Source organism: Podarcis melisellensis (genome assembly GCF_964234715.1).
Source record: "Podarcis melisellensis genome assembly, chromosome: 1".
Lineage (NCBI taxonomy): Eukaryota > Metazoa > Chordata > Lepidosauria > Squamata > Lacertidae > Podarcis > Podarcis melisellensis.
Genome location: NC_138528.1, coordinates 58,307,669 through 58,320,138, shown reverse-complemented (window position 1 = coordinate 58,320,138; position 12,470 = coordinate 58,307,669). Strand labels below are relative to the sequence as shown.

Below are 12,470 nucleotides of genomic sequence, written 5' to 3'. Positions count from 1 at the left end.
GTAATAAAGATCCCTCCCCAGCATGTTAATAGGACATTTGTTTCCAACAGATATTTTCTACTACTTAAATTTCAGTTATTGAATAGCAATTAAAATTCCTATAGCTTTGCTCTGTTCCTTCTTCTCAAAGGTTTTGGAGGTGTCGACATTTGCTGTCTATGGATTTCCTCATCGAGGCTGGTATGTGCTCTTTGTAAGCAATTTCAGCTATCCAGAAACCAGCAACTTTTGATGCTTTAACCAACATCCACTTTGCTTCTTGCTAGAAATCTTGCTGGGGAAAAGTGGGGCTAGAAACTCGTGACCAGGAGCTGCCTCACATCCATCTCTAAAATCAACTGTTGTTTTTCCTGATAGTGGTTGATTCTAGTATCTCTTTATTTGTAGGAATATATTGATGATTATGATGATGTGGCACTGTAAGGAGGGACATACTGGTTTATAATCTGTATTACATGGGGATCTGAAAGTATCTGCAATGGACAGTGGAAAATCCTTTTAGAGCAAAGAGCAGGCTTGGAGCCATGGGGCTTTGTATGATCATAGCCAAAATGTTGTATTTCTCTTCAGTCTCAAGCCCCTTTAAAATGGAGTTTGATAAGAGGGTTGCAGGCCAGTTGGAACATTGATAAGAAATAGGCATGATTTTCCTCGCTGCACCCTCCCCACTGCCATATTAATACTTGAAATAGTCACGATGAGTGTGATCCCAGTGATCTGAGGATGGGGAAATGACCGTGCCATTATCAGCTTATAACTCTTAAGGCAAAGGTGTGGCATTGTGTTCCTTTTTCCAGTACTAGCATGAACATCTTGCTTGAGTAAGATCACACTTTTAGTTGGCTTAGAAAAGCAGTCGTAGTTTATAGTGTTGGTTCGTTCTCCCAGGTTTTTGTTTTGTTTTGTTTGTATCTTAATTCTAGGAGACCTGAAATGTTGGGCTTGCTCTCTCTGTGGGACATGGTTCGCCTGGCAAACATGCTGATTGTGTTCCGATTTCTGCGGATCATCCCCAACATAAAGGTACTTCTGCTTCACTGTGTTGCTTTTATCTGAATTTGGTTATAGTCTCTGTTCTCATAAGTATACGAACTATTCTTAAAATTAAAAAAATCCTAATGATTCTATCTCTTTTTCCAGTTCATGTCCTTAGTTGCCAGTACACTGTTGGACCTTGTGAAAAACATAAGATCTTTCGCAGGGATCTTAGTGGTAAGTGAAAGCCAAGAAAGATTCATTTCTCCTTCTATGTTTCATCCTAATGAAATAGATTTATAAAACAATTATTTGGCAATGGAATATATGCAAGCAAACTCTGCCCCCCCTAGTGGGATCAGTATGGTCACCATTATCACAGCATTATCTATAATAATGTGTGGCATCATTTATGGTTGTTTTTTTAAAAAAATATATATAAGATGCTTATATAAAAGTAAAGGGTGGTAGTCAGCTAAATTTTACTCATAGTAAATCCACTGAAATGATCAAACCCATTGGGTAATCAGAGTAAAACTTAATTGGCTACAAATAAGAGTTGTCGTAAAGTAGAGCTTTCCAAACTTTTCACCTTGATGGCACACTTTTTAGACATGCATCATTTCACGACACAGCAATTCAGTTTTACTAACAAACTGGAGGTTAAACTAACCCCTTTCCAGCCCCAGTAGGAGCACTTATGTGCTGCAGCCAACACACTAATGTGTTGCTACACACAGTTTGGAAAGCTCTGTCCTAAAGGGTGAAGTGCCATCTGTTGACATATTTAGGAATTGCAAGGTGAAGATAAATCTCTCAAATAGCTTTGTGGGAGTTTTCTATCACGGAAGCGTAGGAACAGATAGCTATCCCGGTAAGGCCAGAAGCAAAAGTTTGTTGTTTTTGTTTTAAATAGCCACTTTTCTCCAACTGCCTGTTTCCTATCTTCCTCTCTTGTTTCAATGTGCCTATTTTAGATGGCAAATTGCTTAGGAAAGGGGCCTGTCGCCTCTGATCTGAACACAGATAGCTGTTGGAAATGTTCCTATGATTTATTTATTTACTTAAAATTGAGCAAAGCAATAGTGGGTGTCAGGACACTGAGAATCATAATGTGGCCAATGATTGTTCCATGAACCATAAGCTATGTGCTGCAGACAAGCACAAGTTACCTCTTTATGTGTCTGTATCTGTATGTGCCGGGACGCAGGTGGCGCTGTGGGTTAAAGCCTCAGCGCCTAGGACTTGCCGATCGAAAGGTCGGCGGTTCGAATCCCTGCTGCGGGGTGCGCTCCCGCTGCTTGGTCCCAGTGCCTGCCAACCTAGCAGTTCGAAAGCACCTCCGGGTGCAAGTAGATAAATAGGGACTGCTTACCAGCGGGAAGGTAAACGGCGTTTCCGTGTGCGGCTCTGGCTCGCCAGAGCAGCGATGTCACGCTGGCCACGTGACCCGGAAGTGTCTCCGGACAGCGCTGGCCCCTGGCCTCTTAAGTGAGATGGGCGCACAACCCCAGAGTCTGTCAAGACTGGCCCGTACGGGCAGGGGTACCTTTACCTTTACCTTTATCTGTATGTGCCAGTGGGTGTAATTAGGGCTTATAGAAAGTTTGACCACAATCCTCAAAGCCAGAAAAGCAAGGCAACAAACAACACCGCTCAGCCCACAGGATAGCATCTATAACTTTGTTTCAACCAAAGACTTATTATATTTTACGGACTTTCAAAGATTGACAGACATATGTTTATCTGTTTTCAAATATATTAGAGAATTTACAAGTGTACACATTTTGTTTTTGTTGTACTAAATCATGTATATTATGCAGTAAGAACTACAGTGCTATCTAGTATACTGGTCTTTGTGTTGCTTGTGTTGTTTGTTGTGTTAAGTTTGCAACACAGGGGTTTGTTGTGCTGTATTAGAAAAGCAAGGCAGGCATTCAGAAAGGGCACATGATGCTGTCATCTGAATAAGCCACATGAATAAGGCACATGAAGGAGCATGCACCAAGATCCTGGCGCGAGCCACCCATCCGTGTATGAATCTGCTCCTAGGGCTTGTATTTTGCTTCAGTGAGATAACTACAGAGCAGGTGCTTTGAGGTTTTGCTGTCTTCGCTTCTTTTCCAAACTGCTTATATTAAAATTCAAAAGTGATCAAAGATTAGCGTGCTCTGGAAAATGTTGAGCTTACCTATAAAATGACTACCGTCCTGCCAGTGACTTTGCACTGGTAGCTTAGCAATAGAAAATAACTGATGCCCAATTTGTTCTTCTCCAGGTGGTTTTCTATGCATTTGCAATAGTAGGGATGGAGCTGTTTAGGGGTGCCATTACTCCCACGGGAAGCACCAGGTAAGTCTCACTTAAATGTGGCTTTAAGGCAGAATTTGTTGTAATTTCCATGTGCAAACATAGCCAGCTGCAGAGCAGCATCTAATCTGGTCCTGCGATGCATTGTGCTCAATAATGAAACAACTTTACACTTATTTTCCGTTTATAGCGGTGTCAATGCAACAAATGCCACTTTGCAGTGTGGCACCTTTGAACAGCTGCAGTATTGGCCAAACAACTTTGATGACTTTGCGGTGAGTGTTTTCATTAGGGATTGCTTGTCATTTTCAACATTTACCCGTTGGCTTGTTTGAGGCCTACCAGTTTCCTCTCTTTGCTGTTGCTTCTAAATCTCAAATTAGAATAATCTCCATTATGGCTCATTTTTTCATTCTTGTCCATCAGGCATCTCTGGTGACTTTGTGGGATGTGATGGTTGTGAACAACTGGCAGGTTTTCTTGGATGCATATTCCAGATACTCATCTCCGTAAGTAATGGGCAGAAGCTGTACATTTGGCAGATGTCTCCAAAGCAAAAAAGATCTTTGCATTTTGGGGGGAAGAAGTTTGCTCTGCTTCTGCAGTATGGAGAGTGCCATGTGCTGCTGCTTCAGAAACTCAGCACAGAGAGATGCATTTTGTAGGCCCTTTGGAAATAACCCTAAAGCAACCAGCAGATAGTCCCTTTATCAGGACCAACCAAGCGAGTGAGGTTTCTTAAAGTTCTCTAGAACATTTTGTTCTTTAAAAAATAAATACTTTTATGGGTGATAAATGAAACAAATAAGAACAGCAGAATTGTACTGTTTGGTGGGTGGGCGAGTGGGGTGGGAGAAAGAGGCACATATCAGGGCATGATAGGAAAGCTCTAAAATCTGCAGTCTTAAGAAACAGTGTAGGATAACCCCCTAATGGAGATCAGGCTGCATCCAGGGTTATGGGGACCATGGTTATTATTTCATTTTTTGAAAATGTGTAAGCTAGGAGACTTATCCCCAGTAGAACACATGGATCCCTTGTGAAGTCCAGAGCATAAATAAAGAGAAATGGGATAGTCTTAAAGGTGACCATTCTGCTAGACAAAAAAGAACTCGAATCTACTTCATGTCACTTACCAGGGCTGGTCTATATGTTTTGAAGCTCATGTCTATTCACACCGGCATACATATTGGAAGAAAGAATTGTTGGAGTGCTGTGCTACATCTTTCATGACTAGGGAGAGCTGGGATTGGAATATGTCCTGATTGTGGAACTTGCAATTTGGTGTTTTTTGAATGACCTCCTCTGAAGTTCTGCCAGTATGTGTGGTCCGCCTGTCCACCTGCATGAGCAGCACACATTGGGTTGAATCTAGAGTTGATCATGCCTGACTAACTTAAATCCCATTTATTTCAACGGGCTTAGCCTAAGCATGATTAAGTCTGGATCCAACCCATTCATTTGGAATAATAGGTGCTGTTTGATTATCTTTAAATATATGTATCTGTTTCCCTCCCTAGATGGTCAAAATTATACTTTGTCTCCTGGTGGCTGATTTCCTCTGTCATCTGGGTCAATCTGTTCATTGCTTTGCTTCTGGAGGTAATGCCGATGGGCTTAATTATTCCAAGAGAATTCACTTTTTGTTCTTCTTGAAGTAGCAAACCCTCTGATGGATAAATGGAATAGGCAAGCTATGCTATCGTACAGGCAGTATTTGGAACACAATGTTGTCAGTATGCGGATGACGCCCAGCTCTTTCCCTCCATTCCATCTGAATCAGAAAGGGCTGTTCAGTTGCTGAACTGGTGTCCAAAGGCAGCAACAGGCTGGATGAGGGTCAGTAAACTGAAACTGGAGCCTGACAAGAAGGAGGCCCTGTTGGTCCTTAGGGCTCAGGTCCAGGCACAGGGCTGTCAGCTTGTTCTGGACAGGGTAGCAAGCCCACTTGCTGAACGATATGGCAAGAGATATACCACCCCTTTCCTCATGGAACTGCATTGCCTGCACATGAACTACCAGGCTCAAAGTGTTAGAACCAGTGTACAAAGCCTTAAATGACTTGACACCCAAATACAATGAAAACATTTTATTTTATTTTATTTTATTGTTCTGATAGCCATTTAGACACATCTGTCTAGCCCTACAGTACCTCTCCCAAACAATATTTAGACTGATTTCAAAAGCCTTGTCCTTGCCTGGGCCACCTTAAATCCTGAGACTTAGAGCCAGTTCAAATTGTCTGTCTTTTACTCAGCACAGAAAGGCTGCTGTGGTGATTAGGGACAGGTAAGTCATGGAAGTTTCACCACCAATTTCCATGAAATCTGGGAGAGCAGATTTCCACTGCTCCTGGTGCACCTCACTTTTCTGGGGCCTTCAGCTGAGGCTTCCATGAATGGTTGCTTCCATGAGTAGAGTCATGCTTGCCTGGTGGGTGTGGAGAGGAGCACCTCTCAGAAAGACCACCTGAAATAGCCCTCTTCCCATTCTTTCTCTTGACTGGCAGAATTTTATCCATAAATGGGACCGTCTCTGCCATCGACCATCTCTCTCAGAAGTTGAATACCAGATGACAATGGAACTCATGTTCCGGTGAGTATGGAGTGCTTAATCTTATTTCCTGATTTAAAACACATTTTAAGGACTAGTTGAATGGCTGTTGACACTAGAACTTCCCTAAGGGCTACGAAGTTTGTGTTCCACAAGTGATTGTTTCTTAACTCTATTAAAGATCAGAATATTCAATAAGGACCAACCTTATAGACACAGTATGGTCAAGACACAGTGTGGTACCAGATTTTAGAAAGATGTATTATTTTCCCTGATTGAAAGAGAGTGAATCCCTTTTGATGTTGGATTCTTTTATATTCTCTGCAAGGGCATATGGGATAACTGTAAAACATTTTGTGGGCGAACTGTACCTTGAAGATCAACTTAGAAAGTGTGTGCCACCACAGAGGTTATTGATGTTCAAGCAACTGCAGAAGTTGCATCTAGAGTATGTAAAAGTAAAGGGACCCCTGACCGTTAGGTCCAGTTGCGGACGACTTTGGGGTTGCGGCGCTCATCTCACTCTATAGGCCAAGGGAGCCGGCATACAGCTTCCGGGTCATGTGGCCAGCATGACTAAGCCACTTCTGGCGAACCAGAGCAGCGCATGGAAACACCGTTTACCTTCCCACTGGAGTGGTCCCTATTTATCTACTTGCACTTTGATGTGCTTACGAACTGCTAGGTTGGCAGGAGCAAGGACCGAGCAACGGGAGCTCACCCCGTTGCGGGGATTCGAACCACCAACCTTTTGATCGGCAAGCCCTAGGCTCTGTGGTTTAGACCACAGTGCCACCCGCGTCCCTCATATCTAGAGTACATAAAGGTGTGCAAAATCTGCGCTGAGACATTAGCTCTGTTGACTTCTAATGGCTCCTGTTTTGTCCTTCTAGGGATGTTTTGGAAGAACCTACAGAAGAAGAGCTAATTGAAAAACTTCACCAGCACCCACATATGCATCTATGTAGATGACACAGGTGGAAGCAGCAGTTTCTCCTCGTCATGCCTGCATGCAGGTTTTGTAGCAGAAGGAAAGATATCGGGAATCTTTCTGAAAGAAGTACTCTATATCTTTGATTTTATTTTTGAATGGTGCCTGTAGTACATGGTCTTTAAAGGTTTGTTTTAAATGGTTCATTTAAAACATTTTTTTTTTAAATCCTAATTTGACTTTATTTTAAGTTGACTTTTATAAGCTTATGGCGCTGTCACATTAAAAATACAGAACTTTAAAAATCTGGGAAATAATGTGACAGAGCAATTAAGTCTTTTAAAGAAGGGAAATGCATTAATGACACTGCACTTTAGAATGGAAACTGTGGAAGATGTAGAACTACTATGCTGGCTTGCTGCTAGCATTTGAAAACATAAACTCTGTAGATAGTTGGACTTAACTTTTTCTGTTATTTTTGTGTGTGTGATGTGCCACGGACAATGCCTTGATAATGGGGAAAGTTCTTGGAAAATAGCATCTTTTTTCTTTTAAAAAAGTAAATATTTAATGCAAAAGCATGAGGATTGAAACAAGATGCCATTATCCTGGGAATTCTTTTCCAATATCACCTGCTCCAAAGTGGTAAATCTATGACTCTATATGCACATCAAAAACACAGTCTTCTCCAAAATTCTAGGTGCTGTAGTTTACCCCTTAGAGAACTTCGTTTCCTATCATCGATGAATGAACTATAGTGCCCAGAATTCTTTGAGAGGAAAATATGCTTTGAATGTGCTTTAACGGTAAAGTGTATATGCAGCCTAGGTTAGAATGAAGAATAATGCAGTGCCAGTACAGCATCTTCATAGCAATTGCACTCAGTTGTTCCTGTTGCTGGGTTTACACTAAAGCGGTTTGAGAACCGCAGACCTGCTCTCCCTATTTTAAATTCCCACACATGCCTTATTAAATGGATTGGCAGTTTCACAATAGTTGAGCGTGATGGATTGTGCCTCCTTCTTGTTGTTGATATACAGATATATGTATATTTATATGCCTTGTTGCAATAAGGGAGACATGTGCATTGAAGCAGGCTTCTGTGCCATGTTTTGGTTTGGGAAACCTGTGGGCAAATTTGATGCTCACCAGATTTCTAGGAGGAGCCACCTCTTTCTTGCAGCATGGAGGAGAACGCACAGCCTCATTTGCTATCTTAGGCCACTATCTGATCATGCACAATGCCTTGTGGAACATGACTGCTTCTGGATTAGCACCACTATGGTTTTTATATGGCAAGTAGAAGATGCGAGGGAGCACCCCTTTGCTCTTAGGGGTTTTGCTTCTACACATTCATAAAATTGTTAGACTGCCGAGCGCATGTTTCATTCCTAATTGTACTACCCTTCCATAGTTCTGGCTATTCCCATTATCATCCTTTTGTTTCTCAGGGCTTTGGTATTTTGCTAGAATGTTACATATGGGATCTTGAGGTTGCATGTAGCTGTAGCTTCCTTACATTGCCATGCTTACAAAGACTGGTGCTTAAAGCCATGTTTCAAGTGTAGACTCTGAAGTTATTGGCAGTGTGAAATAAAACTTTCTAGACAGCCTTTGGTATTTGGACTATTGCGTTGCTGTTGAATCCCATTAGACAACGGTGAAACAAACATCCATTTTATATTAGTAAAATGAGAATTCGAGGCTGTTGTGCCATCAATTTTTTTTTAAAACAAGAGAATTACAGTAGGAAAATCTCAGTACTTTTAATTGTAGTAGTAGTAGTAGTAGTCTAAATATTTGTCATGGGCATTTAGACAAAATTCTCTTGTGCAGGAATGAGCTGTGGTTCCATCACAGCATGTGTGCAATACCTTGGGATGTGAGTCCTTGAAAGAGTCCTAAAAATATAGTTTTAGAAATAAAAGTAGTTCATTACACCATGATACAGACAGTAGATATTATGGAGACTATCCCTGCCGGTTAAGGAGTTCTGTGTTGTGACACATTGCTTCTGATATCCATTCCTGTGATTCATTTAGTCAGCAACAGCTATTAAATAGCCCCTTTCTGTTATTTTCATCATAAGGCATCCTCTGCCCCCTTTTCCCCATCCTCCCTGTGAACTTCATCTACAGTCTTAGCAAGTAGATTCTAGATTCATAAGCAGTTCTAAACCAAGTAACCTCTTGGCCATTGCAATCCTGAATTTTTAATTTCTTTAAACTGTCTGTTGGGATCCTTTTTCCTCTTTAGACATGCTGTGCATAGCTTTGAGGGTTTAGTAACTTGGAGGTCCTGTGCCAGACCCCTGAGAGGTGCCACTTGTCCCCCAAATGACAACGGGTGGGGGGGAGTGTACAGAGAATTGAACAGGGACATCAGAATGTGTTGAGTAACCTGCCGCACAAATTAGAGAAACTGGCACACCAAGTTCATTCCTCAGGAAAACAGTTCCAATCTTTGCAGTTGACGAGCAAAGATAAATGGAATTGTAAAAAAGAAGCAATGAGTAGTGATCGATTTGTAGCAATTTCACATGTATGCTCCATTATACCAGCCCCGGGATTATTCCTGTTTTAGCATCAGTAGAGCCCTTTCAGGGCAACATACGCATTCAGCACAGTCATATGGTAGAATACTTCCAGCCAGGGCTGGATTTAGGCTTGATGAGGCCCTAAGCTACTGAAGGTAATGGGGCCCATTATATGTCCAGCTGTCCTTTGTCAACAACAAATTTCCACTGTTTTTTTGTTTTGAATATATGCTATATGGTAATTTATGGACCTAATAGGTATCTAAAGCCATTTGCACATAACAAAATATGTATTTTATCAAAGTTTTTGATCCAGTACATTTTCCCTTTACATTTTTTGGGGGCCCCCAAGATAGTGGGCCCCTAAGCTATAGCTTGTTTAGCTTATACAGTGGTACCTCGCAAGACGAAATTAATTCATTCTGTGAGTTTTTCCGTCTTGCGAAGCACGGATTCCCATAGGAATGCATTGAAAATCAAACTTGCAAGACGTCTTCGTCTTGCGAAGCAAGCCCATAGGGAAATTCGTCTTGCGAAGCAACTCAAAAAATGAAAAACTCTTTCGTCTTGCGAGTTTTTCGTCTTACGAGGCATTCGTCTTGCGAGGTACCACTGTACGTACATCCAGCACTGCACCACTTCAGACTGCACATAAAGGATTGCAGTTCTGAATGCTCCCCTCATACAAAAATAAAATAAAAATATGCCTGTGTGTGCAAGGCTAGCGCATTAGGAATAATGAACATACTATAGCTGTCTCTGTGACATGCCAGATTAATTTACCCGGTTCTTCATTTATAATAAACTCATGGGAACTTTGGGACTGTTTTTTATGTTACTCCATCTAATAATGGCTAGGGCATGTCTTAACTTAGTTTCACCTTTAGTTGTGAACAGTATGTCTCTGTAATTTTTTGCTTTTTCAAATTACAAGTAAAATGAGTAAAATTTTCTATACTCTTAACACCAGTTGGGGCTCCCAAAAAGTTCCTCTTATGCAACTTTCAATAAGATAAAATAGTGCCATTTGACCAGTACAATGTGTCCAATATATCAATGCAACATACCTTTTATTCATGCTCTGGGATATTTTATAGAAAAACCACTAGGATTGTGTATTTTGTCATTTTAAAAAATGCATTAAAAATTAAGTGTATCAATGCAAGTCCATTACTGAGAGCACAAAAATTTGAATGTAATTGTTAATATAGTAAAATATTTTTGAAACAACTGGAATCCTCCCATTTATTTTGTGTGACTGCTTGTTTGAAATTGGGCTGTCTGAAATCTTAAGCTGTCCTCTGGTTTTCTGAACATTTTGAGCATCTAGATTTTTGGGGGCAGTTTTGTCTGAGGTGGGTTACTGTCAACCTCTTATTCGTGCATTGTTTAGCTCAGTTGGTGTTGCCATATTTTTGCTTAAATTCCTGCCTTATGAGTCGGATTACACAAGCGAGCAACAGAGTAATATTTGCTCATTCATTTTTTATCCCGTGTTTCCTCCATGGAAATCAGGGTACCATCTCTTCCCCTGCTTGCCAAATCAACTATATCCTTAAAACATCCTTTGAGGTAAGCTAGGCTGAGAGAGAGTCACTCAGTGAGTTTTATTGCTCATCAGGGAAGCAAGGCTTTCCCAGTGTGGTGAAGAGCATAGCTCACTGGCTGAGCTCCTGCGTTGCGTCTGAAAGGTCCCAGGTTCAATGCGTCTGACTGAGTTGAAAATGTGTGCTACCTGAAACCCTGGAAAGCCATAGCCAATGAGTACAGACCGTACTGAGCTAGATGGACCAATACGCTGACTTGGTATAAGGCAGCTTCCTGTGTCCTAGTCTACATCGCATGGGCTCTCATTGGGGATTGACTCTGATAATGTCACACCAGTGCAGTTATTTACTGTGCAGTGGTACCTTGGGTTACAGACGCTTCGTGTTACCGACTCTGCTAACCCAGAAATAGTACCTCAGGTTAAGAACTTTGCTTCAGGATGAGAACAGAAATTGTGCAGCGGCAGCGGGAGGCCCCATTAGCTAAAGTGGTACCTCAGGTTAAGAACAGTTTCAGGTTAAGAACGGACCTTCAGAAGAATTAAGTTCTTAACCCGAGGTACCACTGTATATCTAATGCACAGAAAACTACTCAACACAACAGAGACCAATGAGGATAAGTGTTGTGTTACTTTTACCAGAAGGGAACTGATGAACTGTACAATAAATGACAGTTCAAGGCCTTGAAAAGATTCATGTTAATGTTAGATTTGCAGATAGCAAAACAAAATGTCATATTCAAAGAGAACCCCCTGCCTTTGTCAGCCATGTATACTTGAAAGTATGTCTCCTTTGTTGTAATGGGTACAATATTGCTGCCTAAGGAAACAAGATGGTCTTATAGTTTTGTATGCAATCTGCATGCAGGTGTTATAAGTCGTAGTCACAAAGTAGACCCATTGAAACGAATGAAGAAAAGCAGCAAGCCAGAGAGATATATATATATATTTGATTTCTGTTTGAATCTAAGGCTGTGGCTATGGGAGAAACAAGGCCTTCTGGGGTCTTAATGTTGTGAGCCCCCTCAGCGTAGACACTTCTCACCTTGTTTATTCAACATGATCCTGTTGGCATCTGGGGGCATCTGATTGGCTCCAGCTGGATCGTCTCCCTCTCAGCCTTCGCGCTGCAGAGATTCATCGACCTCTGGCTCCGACGTAAATCAGTGACTCAAGCTTGTTGACTTGAGCACACTTTACTTAGCACAGTAAACTGCACAACAGAAGAGGCTTGAGGCTGTAGATACATACTAAAACTATGGATTTATTTTACATAAATCAGAACAAAGAAACATGTCGTCTGTCCTTGCCGTCTTCTCGGAGAGAGACTAAAAACAAAAGCAATACACATAGCAGAAGTTCCGCTCACAGGACCCAGCAGTTTGTGCTGGAATGTAAACAGGCATGTGACATGTAACAATCCCACATATCTGCAACAAAAAGTGGAATGGAATCTCCCAACAGATCCATCCTCATGCCCTGTAGAAATAGCTTGAAAATCATTATCAGTTTTTACCATAATCTCCCCATCTACTTATGCTGGTCTATTTATTTATTTATTTATTTATTTATTTATTTATTTATTTATTTCCTGTCTTTTCCCCTAACAGGAACTCATG

At 41.3% G+C, this 12,470-nt stretch overlaps 1 protein-coding gene and 1 long non-coding RNA gene across 2 annotated transcripts in view; one reads left to right on the top strand and one right to left on the bottom strand.

Annotated features, from left to right (window-relative positions):
• TPCN2 (two pore segment channel 2) overlaps positions 1-8,493 on the top strand; it is a gene marked incomplete at its 5' end in the record, with an annotated part of 28,452 nt that extends 19,959 nt beyond the window's left edge. The window contains 9 exons of the mRNA XM_081891522.1: positions 131-180; positions 924-1,023; positions 1,141-1,212; positions 3,254-3,327; positions 3,476-3,560; positions 3,712-3,794; positions 4,806-4,887; positions 5,795-5,880; positions 6,732-8,493. Coding sequence (XP_081747648.1) covers positions 131-180; positions 924-1,023; positions 1,141-1,212; positions 3,254-3,327; positions 3,476-3,560; positions 3,712-3,794; positions 4,806-4,887; positions 5,795-5,880; positions 6,732-6,810 — 711 coding nt within the window. The 3' untranslated portion in view covers positions 6,811-8,493. The remainder of the gene's footprint in view (positions 1-130; positions 181-923; positions 1,024-1,140; positions 1,213-3,253; positions 3,328-3,475; positions 3,561-3,711; positions 3,795-4,805; positions 4,888-5,794; positions 5,881-6,731) is intronic.
• On the bottom strand, positions 1,410-3,241 carry LOC309359050. Its single transcript, XR_014163708.1, has 2 exons — positions 2,537-3,241; positions 1,410-2,159 (listed from the first exon to the last, which is right to left on the bottom strand). It is a non-coding gene; the product is annotated as an uncharacterized lncRNA (long non-coding RNA).
• Positions 8,494-12,470: the final 3,977 nt, after the last annotated feature.